At 45.3% G+C, this 24,750-nt stretch overlaps 1 protein-coding gene across 1 annotated transcript in view; it reads right to left on the reverse strand.

The window, feature by feature from the left end:
* The window catches only part of LOC105030915 (pyruvate carboxylase, mitochondrial), a 202,581-nt gene that overhangs the window by 147,777 nt on the left and 30,054 nt on the right, over positions 1-24,750 (reverse strand). The window contains exons 10-11 of the mRNA XM_029117567.2: positions 21,698-21,816; positions 5,198-5,360 (exon numbers count right to left, since the gene is read on the reverse strand). Coding sequence (XP_028973400.2) covers positions 5,198-5,360; positions 21,698-21,816 — 282 coding nt within the window. The remainder of the gene's footprint in view (positions 1-5,197; positions 5,361-21,697; positions 21,817-24,750) is intronic.

Below are 24,750 nucleotides of genomic sequence, written 5' to 3' on the forward strand. Positions count from 1 at the left end.
CGCCTCCCTCTCTCCCTCCATCCCCGCCTCCCTCTCTCCCTCATCCCATCCTCCCTCTCTCCCTCCATCCCCGCCTCCCTCTCTCCCTCCATCCCCACCTCCCTCTCTCCCTCCATCCCTGCCTCCCTCTCTCCCTCCACCCCCGCCTCCCTCTCTCCCTCCATCCCTGCCTCCCTGCCTCCCTCCACCCCCGCCTCCCTCTCTCCCTCCACCCCCGCCTCCCTCTCTCCCTCCACCCCTGCCTCCCTCTCTCCCTCTATCCCCGCCTCCCTCTCTCCCTCCATCCCTGCCTCCTTCTCTCCCTCCATCCCATCCTCCCTCTCTCCCTCCATCCCTGCCTCCTTCTCTCCCTCCATCCCATCCTCCCTCTCTCCCTCCATCCCCGCCTCCTTCTCTCACTCCATCCCATCCTCCCTCTCTCCCTCCATCCCTGCCTCCCCCTCTCCCTCCCCTCCGTCGCTTGCTATCAGTAAAAAGAGACAGCGAGAAATCTATTCTGTTGGTTCTTCTATTCCTGTCTCTACAACTCCCCCACCTTCACACACACACACACATACACATATCGCCCTCCCCCTTCACCACAGGACTGTCTGTCTCCACTAACTGTGACATCCATCTCTCCATCTCCTTACCTCTCTCCCTCCCCCTTTCTCTCTCAGCATGCAGACTGAATGAAATCTGATGGCTTTATAAAGAAATCTGGGTTTATGAAAGGTGTACATCCGAAAATACACTTCTTCCCCCTCTCTCTTTCTCCCAGTCACCATTGTTGACCTCTCTCTCAAACTGTCCTCCATCTCACTCGTTCTCTCTTTCTTTCTAACTCCTTCCACGCCCTCCTCTATATCCATCCATTTTTGACCTCTCTAGAACTCAGTCAACAATGACATATTCTCTCTCTCTGTCTGTCTGTCTCTCTGTCTGCCTCTCTCTCTCTCTCGCTCTCTTTCTGTCTGTCTCTCTCTCTCTGTCTTTCTCTCTGTCTGTCTCTCTTTCTGTCTCTGTCTGTCCCTCTGTCTATCTTTTTCTTGCTTTTGATCAACACTCGTTCTCCTTCACTGTCTGTTCTCTCTGTCTCCATGTTGACCTCTGCCTAGCACTCTGCCAGCAGGTTGTTTTATTCACATTCTACGTCTTGTCTTTATGCAGTTTGGCCATGCATTTTTCATAACCCATCTTTATTTACACACACACACACACAGACACACACACAGATGTAAATACACAAAAAAGCATGCACGCAGACCCACAGACAGAAACACAGAAACGCGCACACAGGCACATATATATACACACACTCTCTCACACACACGTTTGCACACACACGCACATACAGGTGTGCGCGCACATTATTTACAAATGTTTCATCCCAGAGCAACAGCTTAGCGGGGAGGATCTATTTCCAGGATGTACGCAGATCACAAACAGAGAACAGGATGGAAGGATGGAAGGATGGAAGGACAGGAGACAAGAGGAGAGGGAGAAGGAGAGAGAAAAAGACTAAAAGGCTTTTCACTGCAAACCAAATCACTCTACACCTTATCACACTAAACCTTATCACTCTACACCTTATCACACTAAACCTTATCACTCTACACCTTATCACTCTACACCTTATCACACTAAACCTTATCACTCTACACCTTATCACTCTACACCTTATCACACTAAACCTTATCACTCTACACCTTATCACTCTACACCTTATCATACTAAACCTTATCAGTCTACACCTTATCACTCTACACCTTATCACACTAAACCTTATCACTCTACACCTTATCACACTAAACCTTATCACTCTACACCTTATCACTTTACACCTTATCACTCTACACCTTATCACTCTACACCTTATCACACTAAACCTTATCACTCTACACCTTATCACTCTACACCTTATCACTCTACACCTTATCACACTAAACCTTATCACTCTACACCTTATCACACTAAACCTTATCACCTTATCACGCTACACCTTATCACGCTAAACCTTATCACCTTATCACGCTAAACCTTATCACCTTATCACGCTAAACCTTATCACCTTATCACGCTAAACCTTATCACGCTACACCTTATCACGCTAAACCTTATCACCTTATCACGCTACACCTTATCACGCTACACCTTATCACGCTAAACCTTATCACCTTATCACGCTACACCTTATCACGCTAAACCTTATCACTCTACACCTTATCACTCTACACCTTATCACGCTACACCTTATCACTCTACACCTTAACACCTACACCTTAAAACACATTATCAGACAAAACCTTATCACTTGACACCTCATCACACAACACCTCACTCTGCACCATGTCATTCTATAACCTTGTAACTATACACTTTACATTATTTTACAGTATTCTGGAGGCTGTGAAGATCCTGCAGTTAAATATATGAACTGTACTGTCATTAAGGGGCATTTGGCACTCGTAAGACTTTCACACACCCTTAAATATCCATTTGTTTCTGTTTTAACCTTTTCACTAAACTTAGTCCTGATCATAACACATAACACATTCAGATTAGCAGAATTGGACAGACAGTTAAGATACGTTGACCCCATACCAAAAAAATAAATAAAAATAAACATCAAGCTGTCGCTCTGTTGCTACAGATGAGTTTGAAGGGTGCGCACGTGCACGGAGCAGACTGCACATGCACGGAGCTACAACACAGAGACCGGCACAGAAGACACCATGGATGAATGGAGGGAGGGAGAGTCAAAGAAAAGAGATAAAAACAGAGAGAGAGAGATATACCGTTGTCATTCAATAATTTGCCATTATCACAATTGTTCTTGATTATTATTCACTATATGATTTTTCTATTGTGTCCTATGCCAGTAAAGATATTTTAATGAGAAAGAGAGCAGCGAGAGGGAGAAAATGGGAGAGACAGAAATGAGGGAGAGAGAGGGACAAAAGAGAGAGGGGGAGAGATTTGTGGTGAAAAATGAGAAGCACTCATGTCTCCCACAGTGGCTAACATCAGAGCGCCACAGAAAACACACCTACACACACACCTACCCACATACACACACACACCTAACCACATACACATACACACATACCCACATACACGCACACACCTACCCACATACACACACACCTTCCCACATACACACACACACCTACTCACATACAAACACACCTCAGGGACTGACCACAGGGGAGGAATGGAGAGGAGATGAAAAAGGAGGGTAAAGAGAGAGAGAGATGAATGCAGAAGGCTGGAAAAGAACCGTGAGTGAACAGCACTCAGTTTATGTGACAAGGTGGTGAGACACCAACCCGGGAACATCCACCGCCCCATGGACCATCCACCGCCCCATGGACCATCCACCGCCCCATGGACCATCCACCGCCCCAGGGACCATCCACCGCCCCATGGACCATCCACCGCCCCAGGGACCATCCACCGCCCCAGGGACCATCCACCGCCCCAGGGACCATCCACCGCCCCAGGGACCATCCACCGCCCCATGGACCATCCACCGCCCCATGGACCATCCACCGCCCCGGGACCATCCACCGCCCCATGGACCATCCACCGCCCCGGGACCATCCACCGCCCCGGGACCATCCCCAGGGACCATCCACCGCCCCATGGACCATCCACCGTCCCATGGACCATCCACCGCCCCGGGACCATCCACCGCCCCAGGGACCATCCACCGCCCCAGGGACCATCCACCGCCGCGGGACCATTCACCGCCCCATGGACCATCCACCGCCCCAGGACCATCCACCGCCCCATGGACCATCCACCGTCCCATGGACCATCCACCGCCCCGGGACCATCCACCGCCCCGGGACCATCCACCGCCCCATGGACCATCCACCGCCCCAGGACCATCACGCTTCTAAAGGTGATTTAGGGTGACTTCTCTCAACTGTAATTTGTGGAATCGAATAGAGTTCTTAAAATACGTGTGTTTGTGTGTATCTTGTCATGTATCTTGTCATCATCTTGTCATACCTGGTTGGTGTGTGTGTGTGCGGGTGTGTGCGCATGTGTTTGTGTGACTCTGTGTGTGTCTGTGTCTATGTCTGTGTGTGTGTGTGCGTCTGTGTGTGTGCGTCTGTGTGTGTGTGTGTGTGTGTGTATTCCAGGGGTCTGAAGGGCGAGGTGACCTGACAACAAAGCACTCTGGGACCTATTTGGGACCTTTCTGTCAACACCCATTACGTCTCACATCAACAGTCACACACTTTCACATCAGACACACAGCATTAAAGCAAAGTGACAATGATAAGCAGAGTACAAGGAGCAGCAATTCACCACAGCCCACTGAACTACAGCTACTCATATACATTGTCTTGAACTACAGAGATTCATATACGCTGTCTTTAACTACTGGTACACATACACACTGTCTTTAACTACTGGTACACATACATGCTGTCTTTAACTACTGGTACACATACATGCTGTCTTTAACTACTGGTACTCATACATGCTGTCTTTAACTACTTTTAAAAACATGCTGTCTTTAACTACTGGTACTCATACACGCTGTCTTTAACTACTGGTACTCATACACGCTGTCTTTAACTACTGGTACACATACATGCTGTCTTTAACTACTGGTACTCATACATGCTGTCTTTAACTACTGGTACTCATACATGCTGTCTTTAACTACTGGTACTCAAACATGCTGTCTTTAACTACTGGTACTCATACATGCTGTCTTCAACTACTGGTACTCAAACATGCTGTCTTTAACTACTGGTACTCATACATGCTGTCTTCAACTACTGGTACTCATACATGCTGTCTTTAACTACTGGTACTCATACATGCTGTCTTTAACTACTGGTACTCATACATGCTTTCTTTAACTACTGGTACTCATACATGCTGTCTATAACTACAGAGACTCATATTCGCTATCTTTAACTGCAGAGACTCATATTCGCTGTCTTTAACTGCAGAGACTCATACCTACTTTCTTTAAAACCACTTAATACTGTCAGTGGGAACTATGATTGTTGAGGTTGTGTGTGTAGAATGTTGTGAGTTCAAGCCCTGCAGTCTGTTAAAAGGCGATGTTTTTATTCATTTGGTGTTCGTCTTTCATTGTGTGTGTGTATGTACTGTGGCTGTGTGTGTGTTCTGCAGGAGTGTGTGTACTGTAGAAGTGTGTGTATGTGTGTGTGTGTGTGTGTGTCTCTACCTCCAGGCGTCCGGTATCCGGTTGGAAGCCTCTGGCTGGGTCCTCGGTAGTGACTCTACACTGGATGGCACAACCGTTCACCCTAATCTGTTCCTGGATCAGCCCCAGCTCTGACAGGCTCCGCCCCTCGCAGACCCTCAGCTGGGCGTGGACCAGGTCCACACTGGAGAGAGAGACGGAAGGCTTAGTGACCTGACATAAGGGTGTCACGCAGTCTTCCTTAAGTGCCTTGGGGACTCTATAACAGCCCACTGCACAGTCACACACAGCTACACACACCAGGGTCAAACTGAGGCAGCAAAAGAGGAAAGAAAGGGAAGACAAATTGTGATTGTGATAAATAAAACACGGGAAGTGAGCATAACTCAATGTTAACAAGCACCACATACAAGTGGAACGGCGTGATTCATCACCTCTCATTAGTGGCGGACCGCACCGAACACACACCGAACACACACCGAACACACACCGAATACACACCGAATACACACCGAACACACACCGAATACACACCGAACACACACCGAACACACACCGAATACACACCGAACACACACCGAACACACACCGTATACACACCGAATACACACCGAACACACACCGAATACACACACGTTCCAATCCCCGGACCACACCACTTCACATCGGGGGCCAAAGACTGCGGTTAGGACCCAGAGAGACAGAGGAGAATCAAAGAGAGAGAAAGAGAGATGGAGAGAATCAGAGAGAGTGAAAGAGAGATGGAGAGAATCAGAGAGAGTGAAAGAGGGATGGAGAGAATCAGAGAGAGCAAAAGAGGGATGGAGAGAATCAGAGAGAGCGAAAGAGGGATGGAGAGAATCAGAGAGTGAAAGAGGGATGGAGAGAATCAGAGAGAGTGAAAGAGGGATGGAGAGAATCAGAGAGAGTGAAAGAGGGAGGGAGAGAATCAGAGAGAGTGAAAGAGGGATGGAGAGAATCAGAGGGAGCGAAAGAGGGATGGAGAGAATCAGAGAGAGTGAAAGAGGGATGGAGAGAATCAGAGAGTGAAAGAGGGATGGAGAGAATCAGAGAGAGTGAAAGAGGGATGGAGAGAATCAGAGAGAGTGAAAGAGGGATGGAGAGAATCAGAGAGAGTGAAAGAGGGATGGAGAGAATCAGAGAGAGTGAAAGAGGGATGGAGAGAATCAGAGAGAGTGAAAGAGAGATGGAGAGAATCAGAGAGAGTGAAAGAGGGATGGAGAGAATCAGAGAGTGAAAGAGGGATGGAGAGAATCAGAGAGAGTGAAAGAGGGATGGAGAGAATCAGAGAGTGAAAGAGGGATGGGGTAAATGAAAGCCACAGAGGTGAGAATCAAAGAGCAACATTGGGAAAGGAACACCGCTGACAGGTTATTCAGGCATAAAGACATGTTACCCAAAATGTGTCAGGCGGAGTGTCCCCAAATCACACTTCTGAAAGCCGCCAGAGTAACACAAATGACAGGAAACACAGACGGGGTGAGAGCGCCATGGGAAGGAAGTGAAAATGAAAGAGGCATGTAAAAGGTTTAAGGGGCTGTTCTGTAAGCATCAAGCTGACCACCACCGTCCCGGGTCGAGCTTGGACTGCGCTGCAGTCTGACGAATGTGGGGACTCGCTGGAAATGTCCCAGCAGCCCCTGAGGAGTGGGAGGGTTAGGGATATCCTGACCTCCATTTCAGAATCTCTTTTTTTCAGGGAAAGCTAATTCTTAACCACAGACAAATGTTTGCCTAAACATAATTAGAAACATTTGTTTTTACTTGGGTTTCACCTCCATCCCGTCTGTCAAGTAAGTTACAACTTCTGAACCGTGAGAAGATCTGGTCGTAGTTCTACACTGTAGTACTGTAGTACTGTAGTACTGTAGTACTGTAGTACTGTAGTACTTCAAGATCTGTTGGGTATAGGGGAGGATTCACGCTGTCTTGGTGAGAGCACAGGACAGTAAATCTTCATCCTTCTCCCTCTCACAAGCACACACACACACACACACACACACACACACACACAGAGCCTGCATGTGAAAGGAGAGGTCACAGATTCATGAGACCTGAATAGACTGGACAGATCCATCCAATATCACTGAACAAGTAAAGTCCATTATCATAGCATAATGGCGAGGGAGCGAGGTCAGGCAAACAGAAAGAGGCGCACACAGACACACTGACACACACAGAGGACAGACAGATAGACACAGAGAGACACACACGGCCCCACACAAACACACACACACACAGTCAGACAGGAACACAATCACCCACACACACACAAACACACACACATATATTGACATACAGTCAGACAGTAACACAATCACATACACACATAGATAGACAGTCAGGCAGGACACACATTTGAAATAGTTTAAATACTTAATACTTAATATGAATCCAGAAATCACATAAAAAATGTAAAGGCCATGTATTTCTACAGAAGTCTATAGACAGACCATAACTGTTTTACTGTCTCTGTTCATCAACAGGTGGGTCAGTCTGGTAGAGGCTGTTTAACTCCAGAACTGTTGTACTGTCTCTGTTCATCAACAGGTGGGTCAGTCTGGTAGAGGCTGTTTAACTCCAGAACTGTTATACTGACTCTGTTCATCAACAGGTGGGTCAGTCTGGTAGAGGCTGTTTAACTCCAGAACTGTTATACTGACTCTGTTCATCAACAGGTGGGTCAGTCTGGTAGAGGCTGTTTAACTCCAGAACTGTTATACTGGCTCTGTTCATCAACAGGTGGGTCAGTCTGGTAGAGGCTGTTTAACTCCAGAACTGTTATACTGTCTCTGTTCATCAACAGGTGGGTCAGTCTGGTAGAGGCTGTTTAACTCCAGAACTGTTATACTGACTCTGTTCATCAACAGGTGGGTCAGTCTGGTAGAGGCTGTTTAACTCCAGAACTGTTATACTGACTCTGTTCATCAACAGGTGGGTCAGTCTGGTAGAGGCTGTTTAACTCCAGAACTGTTATACTGACTCTGTTCATCAACAGGTGGGTCAGTCTGGTAGAGGCTGTTTAACTCCAGAACTGTTATACTGTCTCTGTTCATCAACAGGTGGGTCAGTCTGGTAGAGGCTGTTTAACTCCAGAACTGTTATACTGACTCTGTTCATCAACAGGTGGGTCAGTCTGGTAGAGGCTGTTTAACTCCAGAACTGTTATACTGTCTCTGTTCATCAACAGGTGGGTCAGTCTGGTAGAGGCTGTTTAACTCCAGAACTGTTATACTGACTCTGTTCATCAACAGGTGGGTCAGTCTGGTAGAGGCTGTTTAACTCCAGAACTGTTATACTGTCTCTGTTTATCAACAGGTGGGTCAGTCTGGTAGAGGCTGTTTAACTCCAGAACTGTTATACTGTCCCTGTTCATCAGCCTGCTCAATATTCAGGAGAGTCAAACTGGCCCCTTTTCGGATCAGCAAGATAACAGACAAACTCACATTCAAAAACAAGTTCAAAATGTACCATCCTTGTGAGGACCTAAAACATGATTCCCATTTGAAATCCTGTTTTTCCTTTCCCCCAACCATAATTCAAACCCATGTTCTTATCCTGAACCTAATCCCCAAGCCAAAACCAGGATTTCTCCTCATGGGGACCGGAGAAATCTCCCCCCAGGGGACCACTTTCGTAGTCAAAGAACAAACGCACACACTCAAGAAATTACACAGGCAGGCACACACAACTGCACAAACACACACACACACACGATGCCACGTCAATACGTTTTCAGAATGGGTGAACATTATGCATTCAGACATTATGCATTCAAACACACACACACACACGAGCACATATCTGATCTCTGTGTTTTCTTTCTGCTGCTCAACTCTTCCCTTGCTTCCTTCCTGGCAGACATTTTCTATTTTCAAATGAGAGATTCCTAATTAATTTCTGCCTCTCTTGTTATGTGGGGGAGAACAGGGGAGCGATTGGGAGAGAAGTGCAGAATACAAAACATGCTGGCTACCGAGAAAGAGGAGACAGGAGAGAGGGGAGAGGGAGCGGAAATGGAAATGGTGTATTTATTTTGTGGGCATAAAAAGGAGTCATTCATCTATTCAACCTCCAGTTTACCCTGAAGGTCAACGTAGAACAGCCTTCACAACGACAGCAAGAGGCTTTCCGCGGGGCAGGGCAGGGTTAATAGTGACGGACAGAAGACTTGGCAGGAGCAGAGCAAACCAACAGATTGCATGTAGGGAAACCCATGGCAACAAGGGGTGTAACAAAACAACAAAGTGAAGACTAAAATAAACCAGTCCACCATCTTAAGTAGACATTTCTCAAGGCATTTTTTGTATCCATGTAGAGTGATGCAAATAGTGCAAATAGTTACGAGTGGCAATGACATAGTAAAAATAAAGACTTAATAATGAATGTGGGTGATGTTCAGGTTGGTTTCCCACGGGTCGTCCTTTATCCATGGCAATGGGTCACAGGCCGTGCTGCTCTGATTGGACTGTCAAATTTGGGAGTTTGTCAACGTTTCATTTGATTACGTAGTCAAGGCCATGATCACTGAGTCTGTACACAGTCAAGGCCATGATCACTGAGTCTGTACGTAGTCAAGGCCATGATCACTGAGTCTGTACATAGTCAAGACCATGATCACTGAGTCTGTACATAGCCAAGACCATGATCACTGACTCTGTACACAGTCAAGACCATGATCACTGAGTCTGTACATAGTCAAGACCATGATCACTGAGTCTGTACATAGTCAAGGTCATGATCACTGAGTCTGTACATAGTCACGGTCATGATCACTGAGTCTGTACATAGTCAAGGCCATGATCACTGAGTCTGTACACAGTCAAGGCCATGATCACTGAGTCTGTACATAGTCAAGGCCATGATCACTGAGTCTGTACATAGTCAAGGCCATGATCACTGAGTCTGTACATAGTCAAGGCCATGATCACTGAGTCTGTACATAGTCAAGGCCATGATCACTGAGTCTGGACATAGTCAAGACCATGATCACTGAGTCTGTACATAGTCAAGGCCATGATCACTGAGTCTGTACATAGTCAAGACCATGATCACTGAGTCTGTACATAGTCAAGGTCATGATCACTGAGTCTGTACGTAGTCAAGACCATGATCACTGAGTCTGTACATAGTCAAGGCCATGACATGGCATGAATGGATGATTCCCACTATGGCCAAAACTAACATGTTTAGACTGCAATAGTGATGCCATAAAATATATTCACTCATGAGTTCTACTTCCTGTGCCTTTTCACCTGAGAAAATTCACATTTGCTCCTCAGCAAATAGTTTAAGATTTGGGCAATTCTGTCTTTATATTTCAGGAAATAAATGTCACTTTTTGAATCACAGTTCTCTCTATCTCTCTGTCTCTCTATCTCTCGCTCTCTCTCTCTCTCTCTCTCTCTCTCTCTCTCTCTCTCTCTCTCTCTCTATGTATATATATTTCAATCTGTCTCTCTTTCATACTCTCACCTTGTTGTGTCCTCTCTCCCCTCTTTCTCTTTGCCTCAATCTATCTCTCTCTCTCCCTCCATCTCTTCCCTCTCTGCATTTTCTCATTAAGGGTTCTCATTAGCCTGCAGATTATGTTTCAACACTCACTTGCTCTCGCACACAGACAAACACACACGCGTATATGCACACAAACCCGATCAAACAAACACACACATTTAACTGCTAGAACATGATAATCTTACACAACAGAGCATGGAAGAAACACACATTTAGAAAATAAATATAGCTGAAAAATGAATATGCATTAGCTTGAACACTGCCCGTTAAAAATGCACACACACACACACACACACACTTCCTGAAACAGAGACTCATATTGGAGGTTTATAAGTGGGATAATATGATTAGAATTAAATATGACTCCAACGGAAAAAAAACAGGAGAAAAGAACAATCATTAGAAAACTAGATAGAACATGAATAAAGGAGGGAGTAAGACAAGGAGAGCGAAGGGAGGATAGGAGTGAAGGAGGAAGGAGGCGAATAAAAGAGGGCAGAAGCGAGAGGGAGGAGTGAGAAAGGATGCTGAGTGGAGGGGAAGGAAAGAGAGACAGAGAGAAAGGAGACAGTGAATGAGTGTCACACACAGACAGACAAAGAAACAAAGAGGTAGAGGCTGACAGACGGACAGACAGAAACAGACAGGCGGAGAGCGCGATAGACAGACTGACAGAGATAGACAGACAGAAAGACAGACAGGAAGACAGATAGACAGAGAGAAAGATAGTCAGATAAAGGGAAACCAAGAGGGTTGTGTGTTGCTATGTAGCATTTCTGTTCCCCGCCACACTAATGTCTTTAGTAACATCTGTTATAACACAATCCATTCCCTCTGCCGTGTGAGAGAACACCACGCCCACTCCCTGCACACAAAAACACACACCACACAGACACACATAAAAACCAACACACACAAACACATCAATTTAGTACATGTCAAAAAATAGGTTTTGGGGGAGGGGTAGGGTTAGTGACGATTTCCTAACCCTGAACCCAACCCAAACCAAAACGTAACCCTGACTGTTAAAAGCAATATTTAATGCTTACATTTCATCCTAATTCTAAGACTTATTCTAACTTTAGTCCAAAACTTAAACCCAAGCCCGATGAAGCTTCTTGTCAAATTGAGGATTAGTCAAATGTCGTCAATAAACGGGATTTACCTTGTTTTAGTGCTGAGTGATTCATAACTTTCATCGACGCTTACTTTACTATTTCTGAAGACGCAATGTTATGAAGTTACACTCTGGAATATGTGTGGGCTTCCCAGGAAGTCACTAGGAACTGTTTTACAACTGTTTTAGGATTGGCTCATTCAACAAGATCACATGATCCCATGAGCATCTCAGTCAGTCCCTAACACTTACACTCACCCAGCTACCTAACACTTACTCACCCAACTACCCAACACTTACTCACCCAACTACCCAACACTTACTCACCCAACTACCCAACACTTACTCACCCAACTACCCAACACTTACTCACCCAACTACCCAACACTTACTCACCCAACTACCCAACACTTACTCACCCAACTACCCAACACTTACTCACCCAACTACCTAACACTTACACTCACCCTGCATCACTGCCCTTTATATTCTGGTCGTTGCTATTATGTAAACAGTCGTTCTACTTGATCTATTGCACATGTAACACCTCATTCATTACCAAGGTAATACTACACTCGTGCACAACTGTTGGTAATATTATGTACATAGTCATTCTATTGCGTCTGACATTCCATCATTCATTATTCATTATTTGATAATGTATCATTGCACCAGAGGGAATAACATTACCAGCTGAATGTTGAAACCTGCTAAACACTGCTTGCAGCTAGTGTTAGACTGACGCTATTACCACCTTTCTGTTGTTATACTAAGGCCTGCACTGTTGTGGAAGTTTTGGAAAACAAGCTTTTCACTGCCAATGACGCTGTTTTTAATCTGTAATGACAAGTAAACTTAAAGCAAACATGATGAAGAGGTTGAGGAGGCATGCGGTGGGATTAGGGAGACATGGGGAGGGGTGAGGGAGACATGGGGAGTGGTTAGGGAGACATGGGGAGGGGTTAGGGAGACATAGGGAGGGGTTAGGGAGACATGGGGAGGGGTTAGGGAGACATAGGGAGGGGTTAGGGAGACATGGGGAGGGGTTGGGGAGACATGGGGGGGTTGGGGAGACATAGGGAGGGGTGGGGGAGATATTGGTAGGGGTTAAGGAGACATGGGGAGGGATTAGGGAGACATGGGGAGGGATTAGGGAGACATGGGGAGGGGTTGGGGAGATATGGGTAGGGGTTAAGGAGACATAGGGAGGAGTTGGGGAGACATGGGGAGGGATTAGGGAGACATGGGGAGGGATTAGGGAGACATGGGGAGGGATTAGGAGACATGGGGAGGGGTTGGGGAGACATGGGGGGGTTGGGGAGACATGGGGAGGGGTTGGGGAGACATGGGGAGGGGTTAGGGAGACATGGGGAGGGGTTGGGGAGACATGGGGGGGGTTGGGGAGACATAGGGAGGGAGACATGGGGGGGGTTGGGGAGACATAGGGAGGGGTTGGGGAGATATTGGTAGGGGTTAAGGAGACATGGGGAGGAGTTGGGGAGACATGGGGAGGGATTAGGGAGACATGGGGAGGGATTAGGGAGACATGGGGAGGGATTAGGAGACATGGGGAGGGGTTGGGGAGACATGGGGGGGTTGGGGAGACATGGGGGGGTTGGGGAGACATGGGAGGGAGACATGGGGGGGTAGGGAGACATGGGGAGGGGTTGGGGAGACATGGGGGGTTAGGGAGACATGGGAAGGGGTTAGGGAGACATGGGGAGGGGTTGGGGAGACATGGGGGGGGTTGGGGAGACATGGGAGGGAGACATGGGGGGGTAGGGAGACATGGGGAGGGGTTGGGGAGACATGGGGGGGGGTAGGGAGACATGGGGAGGGGTTAGGGAGACATGGGGAGGAGAGAGAAAGAAGACAAGAAAATATTCTCACAATTCTAGAATAATATTCCATGATTTAACAAATATAGTGACTCATCTCTGTCGCTAATTAAAGAAGCATGATTAGAAACCAAGCGTAGCTGTATGACTTCCTGCACCAGAGACAGGAAATGGCCAATGACCCAGAAACTCTAGTCAATGTGTACTTCATGGAGTACGTGTGTGTGTGTGTGTGTGTGTGTGTGTTTGTCAACGTCTGCCTGTATGTCTGCCTGTATGTCTGCACATGTTAAGATGAAAGGCTTTAGACTGGGTTTGTTGTTGTTGGTTTTCTGGTGCAGCTAAGAGCAGAGAAACCATACCAAAGACTGACTGCTTCAAGAGGGAGCAGAGAAGATGGGTGGAGCAGAGAGGATGGGTGGAGCAGAGAGGATGGGTGGAGCAGAGAGGATGGGTGGAGAAGAGAGGATGGGTGGAGCAGAGAAGATGGGAGGAGCAGAGAGGATGGGTGGAGCAGAGAGGATGGGAGGAGCAGAGAGGATGGGTGGAGCAGAGAGGATGGGAGGAGCAGAGAGGATGGGTGGAGCAGAGAGGATGGGAGGAGCTGAGGAGCAAATAGGAGGAGCAGAGAGGATGGGAGTAGCTGAGGAGAAGATGGGAGGAGGGGATGAGAGGAGCCGAGAAGCAGAGGAGAGGACGGGAGGAGGGAAAGAGAAGATGGGGGGGTGTTAGCAGGGGGTCAAGGACTTAATAAGCCTGAGAGAATCCCATTAACCATCATATCCGCTGTCATCCATGAAACATATCCGCTGTCATCCATGAAACATCATATCCGTTGTCATCCATGAAACATCATATCCTTAGTCATCCATGAAACATTATATCCTTTGTAATCCATGAAACATCATATCCGTTGTCATCCATTAAACATCATATCCTTGGTCATCCATGAAACATCCTATCCTTAGTCATCTATTAAACATCATATCCTTAGTCATCCATGAAACATCATATCCGTTGTCATGCATGAAAGATCATATACTTAGTCATCCATGAAACATCATATCCTTTGTCATCCATGAAACATAATATCCTTAGTCATCCATGAAACATAATATCCTTAGTCATCTATTAAACATAATATCCGTTGTCATCCATGAAACATCATATCTGTTGTCATGCATTAACCATCATATACTTAGTCATCCATGAAACATCATATCCTTAGTCATCCATGAAACATCATATCCTTCGTCATCCATGAAACATCATATCCTTAGTCATCCATGAAACATCATATCCTTAGTCATCCATGAAACATCATATCCTTTGTCATCCATGAAACATCATATCCTTAATCATCCATGAAACATCATATCCTTAGTCATCCATGAAACATCATATCCTTAGTCATCCATGAAACATCATATCCTTTGTCATCCATGAAACATCATATCCTTAGTCATCCATGAAACATATCCTTTGTCATCCATGAAACATCATATCCTTTGTCATCCATGAAACATCATATCCTTAGTCATCCATGAAACATCATATCCTTTGTCATCCATGAAACATCATATCCTTAATCATCCATGAAACATCATATCCTTAGTCATCCATGAAACATAATATCCTTAGTCATCCATGAAACATCATATCCTTAGTCATCCATGAAACATCATATCCTTAGTCATCCATGAAACATCATATACTTAGTCATCCATGAAACATCATATCCTTTGTCATCCATGAAACATCATATCCTTTGTCATCCATGAAACATCATATCCTTAGTCATCTATGAAACATCATATCCTTAGTCATCCATGAAACATATCCTTTGTCATCCATGAAACATCATATCCTTTGTCATCCATGAAACATCATATCCTTAGTCATCCATGAAACATCATATCCTTAGTCATCTATGAAACATCATATCCTTAGTCATCCATGAAACATCATATACTTAGTCATCCATGAAACATCATATCCTTTGTCATCCATGAAACATCATATCCTTTGTCATCCATGAAACATCATATCATTTGTCATCCATGAAACATCATATCCTTTGTCATCCATGAAACATCATATCCTTAGTCATCCATGAAACATCATATCCTTAGTCATCCATGAAACATCATATCCTTAGTCATCCATGAAACATCATATCCGTTGTCATGCATGAACCATCATATACTTAGTCATCCATGAAACATAATATCCTTTGTCATCCATGAAACATCATATCCTTAGTCATCCATTAAACATCATATCCTTAGTCATCCATGAAACATCATATCCTTTGTCATCCATGAAACATCATATACTTAGTCATCCATGAAACATCATATCCTTTGTCATCCATGAAACATCATATCCTTTGTCATCCATGAAACATCATATCCTTAGTCATCCATGAAACATCATATCCTTAGTCATCTATGAAACATCATATCCTTAGTCATCCATGAAACATCATATACTTAGTCATCCATGAAACATCATATACTTAGTCATCCATGAAACATCATATCCTTTGTCATCCATGAAACATCATATCCTTTGTCATCCATGAAACATCATATAATTTGTCATCCATGAAACATCATATCCTTTGTCATCCATTAAACATCATATATTTTGTTACAGGTACATGCCTACCTCAGGAACCTCACTGCTGCTATCCCTGCATTTCAGTTGCACATGCACCTTGCACACATTCAGTTTGCCTCTTTGCACGTCTAGAATTGCCTTCATGCTTGACTTTTTACAGTTTACACGTTCAATTTGTCTTATTTGCTCATCTAGACCCATTTTTCAGAACTCTGCAGACACGTCTGGCCTGTTTTTAACCAGTAGTTTGCAGGTAGCAGTCAGGTGAAGTGTTCAGCAGATGGCAGAGCTGACACATCCGCTCCTTCCCCCCGAGGAGAGTGCTCCTGATCTGTTGGACAGTTGTTAGGGTTTTTCTCTTTATTACGGTGGTTTTCTTTGGTTATCTAACTGTAGAGGTCTTCCTCAGGCTGTTTCTGACTTCTTCGCTCACCAGTGCATTCTTTATTTTTAATGATGTTCCAAACTGTTTTTCTTGGTAAGCTTAAAGATTAGGCTATGTTTCTGAATCTTTTCATTTATATTTTTACTGGTTCATGGAGTTTTATTTACACCCCTTTGGCCTAATGTTGACATGCGCAAATACAAAGGCGCAAGTTAGTTATAATAGCCCTGCTTCATTGCAGCAACTCCCAGCGATCACGAGACAGTCAATGTTGAGATTTGTGTCTTCGGCAGGACATCAAATACCGTTCTGCTTCATATCATGCTGCTCGCTCAACTAGAAAGGCTAGAACAACTTATTTGCCAAGAGAAATATCTTTCTACCTTAACTGATCTAATAGGCACAAGCATTTGCTAGAGAGCGACAAAGCTAGGCAACTATATTCAGCTACCCACCCCCCAAACCTACCATGGCACACGAAAATGACAACATGTGACAACATGTGACAACATGTGACAACATGTGACAACATGTGACAACATGTGACAACATGTGACAACATGTGACAACATGTTTTAGGAAATGTGTGCCAATTTATAGAGAAATGAACCACCTCATGCGTTCAGAACCTTTATATTGGCTATTGGTGTGAATATTTCTATTATCTCCCCAATATTTCTGTGCAGGTTTTCATTTTCAAAAACGTGTAAAATAAAAGAAAGTGTTTTCTCGCTTTGTGATGACGGGGAATTGCGTGTCGATTAAATCCAATGTAATCAATTACAAATGTATTTTCCGACACAACAAAACGTGAAGGGGGCAAAGAGGTGTGAATACTCTCTGAGAGTAGTTCAACATTTAGCCGTCTTAAGCACTCTGGCCTTTCCTCCGCCCGACACAGTCGCGGAAGAGGCGCGCGACTTTGAACGCAGCTTAGAGGGAACATCGATCCGTCGGTCCGTCTGGCCCGACACGTTTTCAGACGCCTCCGCTACTCGCGCTGCCCCCCCTTTCCCTTCATCTGTCATTTGTTTCACATGGAGATGGACTGCGGTCGTTTACTGCTAATCAACTACACGGCTTTGGGTCACAAACACAAATTGAGCTCACATCAATCAAAAGCCGATGACCGCAAGGCCCTATCCGTGTCTTCCTGAGGTCATGAATTAGCGCATTTGTACATTCCGAGGGAGACGCGCTGAAACACACACACACACGCACACACACACACACACACACACACACACCCACACACACACACACGCATGCACGATGCACATGTTAGCCTCAGCGTTCACGCGGAGCGGCAGAAGGACATTTCAGAGTAGATCGCCATGTATAATGCATTTGTTGTTGGGGGGGGGGGGGGTGGGGGGGGGGGCAGGGTGGGGGGGGGGGGGGGGGCGAGGGGGTTCTGAAGAGGAAAAAACAAGAATCCAGACATATACATGTGTGCGCATAAACAGAATAATTCATACGCAAGCGTGTTGGTAGCGCGTGTTTCTCTGAGCAGAAAGTCTGTCTGAGTTGTTTATTTCAGGAGGAGAAAGGAAGGGAGAAATAATAAAGAGGAGACAGACTGGGGAATGACAAGGAGGGGGGGAGAGATGTGGAAAAGAAAGTGAGATTGTGGAGGAGAGAGGAGGGAGATTGGGGAGGAGAGAGGAGGGAGAGGGGGTGATGCGGGAGCGGGGACAGAGTGCGTGGGGGGGAGGCAGGGGCGAGAGGACGGGAGGAGAACGAGAAGTGGAAAAAATATCTAAAAAATAAGGCACAGATACGGATGGGCAGATAGAGACTTTTAGCACATACGGAGCTGACATGATGTCAAAGTGTTGATGTATTTACACAGAATAATCTATAAAGAGAGAGGACAGAGAAACAGACTGAGGTAGGTGAAGGATGAAGCTGAAGATTTCAAGGTCAGACAGGGAAGATGAAAGAGAGGGGCAGAGATATGTATATAAAAGAAACGACAGTGAAACAGAAACAGGGAGAGGAACAGAAAGAGGGACAGAGAAAGACAGGAGAGGAGGACGGAGAGGAGGAGAGAAAGGCAAAAGACAGAGAGGGTGAGAAAGAGAGGGGAAAAGTGACAGAAAGGAGAGAAGAGGGAGGACAGAAAGGGACAAATGTGTAAGGGGGAGAGAACGGACGGCAAGCAAAAAGACAGAGAGGGTGAGATAGAGTGGGGGAAAGTGACAGAAAGGAGAGAAGAGGGAGGACAGAAAGAGGGACAGAGAAAAGGAGGACAGAAAGGGACAAATGTGTAAGGGGGAGAGAACGGAACAGCAAGCAAAAAGACCTGTATGACTCTCTCCCGGACCTACCTACACCCCAGAGACCCATCCACCAAACTATCGGGAGAATACAGGGAAGATACTCAGGGACGGATATGCTAATTTGGTATAGATCAAGCTTAACCCACTTTAATGAAGGAATTAAAAAAATAACAATTCTCATCTGGTTAGAAATAAATAAGGAAATTCTCCCTCAACAAAGAAAAATGGTCTCTAGTGTGCTATCTATATCCTCCTACAGGATCTCCATGCATTATTGAAGATAGTTTCTACATACTAGATAGGATCTCCATGCATTAATGAAGATATTTTCTACATTCTAGATAGTGAGTCTATTCCAGGCCCTTGGACATTAACAATTCTGTGGTGACCTATATGCCCGATCTGGAAAAGAACCAGACACCTTCATCAGACAGGAGGACAAACCCCTACCTGGTCAGAACCAGACACCCTCATCAGACAGGAGGACAAACCCCTACCAGGTCAGAACCAGACACCCTCATCAGACAGGAGGACAAACCCCTACCAGGTCAGAACCAGACACCCTCATCAGACAGGAGGACAAACCCCTACCAGGTCAGAACCAGACACCCTCATCAGACAGGAGGACAAACCCCTTCAGAACCACCTTCATCCACCAGAAAACCTGAGCAGTATTTTACCTATCATGTAATACATCACATCCAGCGATCCATGTTGGTCCAAAGCCGAAGCCACTGCTTCTGGAACCCAAGCCACTTCTGCAGCCTGGTTTTCAAAGAGGCCTTCAGCTCTTTCAGAAAAAAAAACTCTGTCCTCTATCTTTCCTTACTCTTCAGTCAAAATGCCCATAGGAATATGTAAAAAAATAAGATCTTGGAAAATTGTAAAAAGGTTGTCCAACCAAACTACATAGGAACACTAAAACCGTACAGAAATACACAAAGAAAACAGCTCAATATGATTTGAAAATAACAGAATAATTTGCAGTGTTATCAACAGCAGACCCCAAAATTAGCAAATGTCAAACTGACTTCATCCTAATGTTTTGGATGACAGACCATGTTCGCACACTGCATTCTAACTGCCAAAAATATTACAATATATAAATAAATGACAAATAACTGTTTATGGTAACAGTCTTCCTAACTTTCGGCCCCTCTTTTTTTTTTCTCTTACAGAGTTTTTCCTAGCGTCAGTGCTTCAACATGCTTGCTCCTTGGGGTTTCAGGCTGGGTGTTTTATAAAAGCACTATGTGACAACTGCTGATGTGAACAGGTCTTTATAAAATACATTTGATTGATTGGTTGATCGATGTACACAAAGAGTGTACAGATGATAATGACAAGAAGAGTACGGATTTCTCCTCTCAGGGCTGGGGTGGGGGGGTGGGGGGGGGTTGAGACAGTGTTAGACAGGGATGCCGCTTGAGACCCACTCGTTTCATTTAAATGAATTGGCAAGACCACTGGAGGTCAGCGGACCACGACCTCGCCCTGCTGGACTCAGATATCGACTGTATGTTGTGTGCAGATTATCTGGTGCTTCTGTCTCCGACCAAGAAGGGATTTTTGGTAGCGCCTACATCTGCTCATGTGCTGTCAAACCCAAGCCCTGACAGTGAATATCAAGAGAGAGGGAGAGAGCCAGAAAGAGGAAGAGAGATAGGCAGAGAGAAGGAGAGGGAAGTAGAGAGAGGCAGAGAGACTGAGAGAGAGGCAGAGAGGCAGAGAGAGAGGCAGAGAGAGAGGCAGAGAGGGAGATAAAGGCAGAGAGGGAGACCAATACATTGAACCACAGAGCAGTCAGGATTCTATTTAAACAGAACTAGTCAATTTGAAAAAGCCTTTCCTGTTAGATTGCTTAGTACAGTACGTGACACAAACACACACACACACGTGCAGCCGGAAATGCGAGGAGAGGAGGAAAATGGAGGGAAGGAGTGGAGGAGAGGGGAGGGAAGGAGGAGAGGGGAGGGGAGGGAAGGAGGAGAGGGGAGGGAAGGAGGAGAGGGGAGGAGTGGAGGAGAGAGGAGGGAAGGAGTGGAGGAGAGGGGAGGGAAGGAGTGGAGGAGAGGAGAGGGGAGGAGTGGGTAATGATAGGAGGTACAGGGAGGACAAGATAGAGGACCAGTGGATCCCAGCATACCGACCAAATCTGTACAACACAACTGAAATCTTTCCTGAACTGGTCAGCAGTATGAAAACCCATGGGAGATTAAAATAGAAACAGGAATGTGCATCTGTGTGTGCGACGTGAAAGCAGTTTATGCTCAACTTTCTGGGACTTGATAATATTTAGCAAACACACACACACACACACACACACACACACACACACACACACATACACATACACACTTACACCCACACACACAAGTTTGTATGGCTATCCTCATGGGGACCAGAAAATAGAAATTGCATGCTCACTTGCCCTAATCTTAACCCTAATCTTAACCCTAAACCTAACCCTTACCCGAACCTTAACCTCAATAAAGTAACATTTATGCCTAAACTTTACCTAGATGTAATGCCTAACCTTAACCCCTAAACTTAACCAACAACGCCTGGACCTTAAAGAAACCCCATTTCAAACTGTAAGTTTGACCCTAAACCTGAACCCTGAGCCGGAAATTGACTTTTGCCTCATGGGGGCCGGCAAAAGGTCCCCATGAGTCAAATTGTTCTGGTTTTAGTACACTGAGTATAGTCAGACCTAAAACACACACACATTGCGGTACTTACTCAGTGACTTCTTCAGTGACTGTGTGTTCCACCTGCAGCCTGGAGTTGACTTCTATGAAATAGTGTTTCCCGTGTTTATCCACCAGGAACTCCACCGTGCCTGCATTCTCATAGCCCACCTGCAGGGGGCAACATGACAGAGATGTAAAGGCCTATTTAGTGTATTTGGAAAGTTATTCAGACCCCTTCACTGTTTCCACGTTTACGTCACGTTATAATCTTATTCCAAAATGGATCAGAGGTATTTTTCCTTCGGCGACGTACGCACAAAATGAGCAGACAAATGCAGGTTTTTAGAAATGTTTGTGAAATAGCAAATATACTATTACTGGGATAATGTCTATACATCAACACGTACTCACATCGGCAGTTTATTATCAACTTACAGAAGAACATTTTGTCAAAGAGAGAGCACAAGATTCTGTCAACGAGGCTCTTTATCTACGACCACACAGTCAGATGAAGATGTTGATACCATTTCTGTCTGCATCCAGGATGAAGGAAGTTGATGATAGAGACGTCCTGTGTTTCTTCACAGTGAGAGGCAGGCTATGAAGCATGTGCTGATGTGGGGCCATCACACATTGCATTGAAGGGAGGCCAAGAGGTGTTGTGTTTTATCAAAGTAAGAAATTTAAGGAAGACAAACTGAACTTTTTGTAAAAAACCAACTGTTAGAAACACGACACGGCATATGAAAACAGGAGTGTTTTCGCACATGCCTTCCTTTGTGATAAGCACCTTTTTCAGAGGAGCTGTTTGAAGAGAGGCATAAGTAGCGGTTTCGCTCTGACCAAACCAGCGATCCTCTGAACATATTGATAACTGTTAATCACAAAGCGTCGTCACCATTACCCAACGAAACGGAACAACTTCAAGGGCTCCCAGCTTTCAGGTCAACGCTAACTGACCAGCCATTTCACACCCATAACCCATGATTCAATCCCAATTTTCCACGCCAACACAAACTGTTCCCAAAACACTTTAAACTAGCGCGCTAACGATAATTAGCCATTTGCACAAACTCTACATGGCTCACATCAAACAGCAACAAGTGACTAATTATTGTATCCACAGGTTCATCTAAAGTAGATAAAAGAACCCAGCACAAAAAACAAAAATTATCCCTTTAACTGGATGTTAAATACATGTACATGACGAAAAACAACACAAAAACGGCTGCAAATGAGATCTGCTTGGTTGTTTCAACAATGAGAGAGACTGTGGTGAACCACAGCAACACACTAGTATACTGGCTAACCTCAGGGCACTGTGTTCTACCAAAGAATGTTCCACAGCTTTAATTACAACATATAGGAATACACAAAGAACCATGGGTATCCATATCCTGTCACACACACACACAGCCTATCCCTTAACGCACAGCAGAAACATTAGCCCTTGCAATTGCCATATGTTACTGTTAGCCTAGGGCTGAGTGTGTGTGTGTGTTTGTGTGTGATCAAGGCCTTGATTAGCTGAATCGGTTCAGAAGACTTCAAGCGCCTACACGCCGCAACTCTGGTCTCAGCTGATAAAGGTCACACACAGACGTGTATTCCTCTCGCTTCACCAGTTAATCTTCCCTGGACAAATATACTGTTGAGACTGCATGCTCACATCTCATACACACAGGAGCGCACACACACACACACGCACACACACATCACACACACACATCACGTCAATTCCAATGTGTGATAATATGTGTGTTCGTGTGTTGGACTTTGAGCTGTGCGCTGATGTTCTGTGACCCGTCATCAGTGGATCTCTGGGCTGAGTGCCTCGAATGAACCGGTCCAGGGCCACTTCCCAGCCCCAGTAACACATCTTCACCTGACGTCGATGTGGTATCTGGCTGATACAAACTAGAGGCAACAGTGAGCTCTACGACGGTACATTAAGATACAAATATTACATTTAAGAAGAAGGCCAACAAGAATGTATTCCACTTCTATGGAGCTTATCATAACAGACAGAATGTCAAAGCTCTTGGGCGGTAGATTTTGACTCCAAACGTCCGATGTTGAATCCAGGTGCTAAGCGTTCTTTTATTTATTAAAGTTTTAGAGTAATTTTCCAAACCTCGACCCGTTAACCATTTGTGTAAATGTGACAATCGCAAATCGGGACAAGGTGCTAATTGCTCTGGTGTCTGAGCACAAACCGAGCACCTATATATGCCCTGAGCCATAACATCTGAATCAAACATCCATTTGGCAGTAAACTTGGACGTATGTGACCCACCACAGGCTCATGGTGCGTGTGACAGACGATGGTGGACTGCAGCTGGCTGAATGGTGAACGGGTTGACAGACAGCTGTCCGTCACCGTGACGGAACAATGGGCAGGGAGGGCGGGGTTTCCTTCGGTTCAGAACGACTTAGGTTACGCTCAGAACTAAAGAGCAGAGATGAGAAGTACTATGCACGTTCCAGGTCCTAATTGATGTGATGTGATGGAAAATTAAAACAGTTTGACACTCAATAAATCAACATATTTCATAGAGAGGTGTGATAGAGCTCCGTCTCTCTCTCTCTCTTATTCTTTCTTTCCCTCTTTCTTCACTCTTTCCATCCCTCCATTCCTCTCGCCATCCCTCAATCCCTCTATTTCTCCTTTTCTCCCTCTCACTCTGTCTATCACCCTCCCTCCCTCGTCCTCCCTCTGCCTCAATCCCTCCCTCCCCCTCATCTCAGCAGGGATTGAGGATAATCTGAGCCAAATTTCAAAGTAATCAGATCCAATTTCTTTTCACACACACACAAACATACAAACAAACACACACACACACGCACACAGACTTTCTCACAGGCTTACTTTGATCCAATTTTTCTGTGCATTCATCGTAGCATGCCACCTAATCCTCTATGACAAGCCTTTCCAAAATCAAACACACACGCACATACAAACACACTCATATGTTTTCACACACATACACACAGAAACCTACTCATATGTTTCGACGTAAACACACACACAAACAAATGTAACACTTACACACGCAAATGAACACACACAGTTTATACACAGACAACCACACACACACACAC

Source organism: Esox lucius, chromosome 24, assembly GCF_011004845.1.
Source record: "Esox lucius isolate fEsoLuc1 chromosome 24, fEsoLuc1.pri, whole genome shotgun sequence".
In the NCBI taxonomy this organism is placed as follows: Eukaryota; Metazoa; Chordata; class Actinopteri; order Esociformes; family Esocidae; genus Esox; species Esox lucius.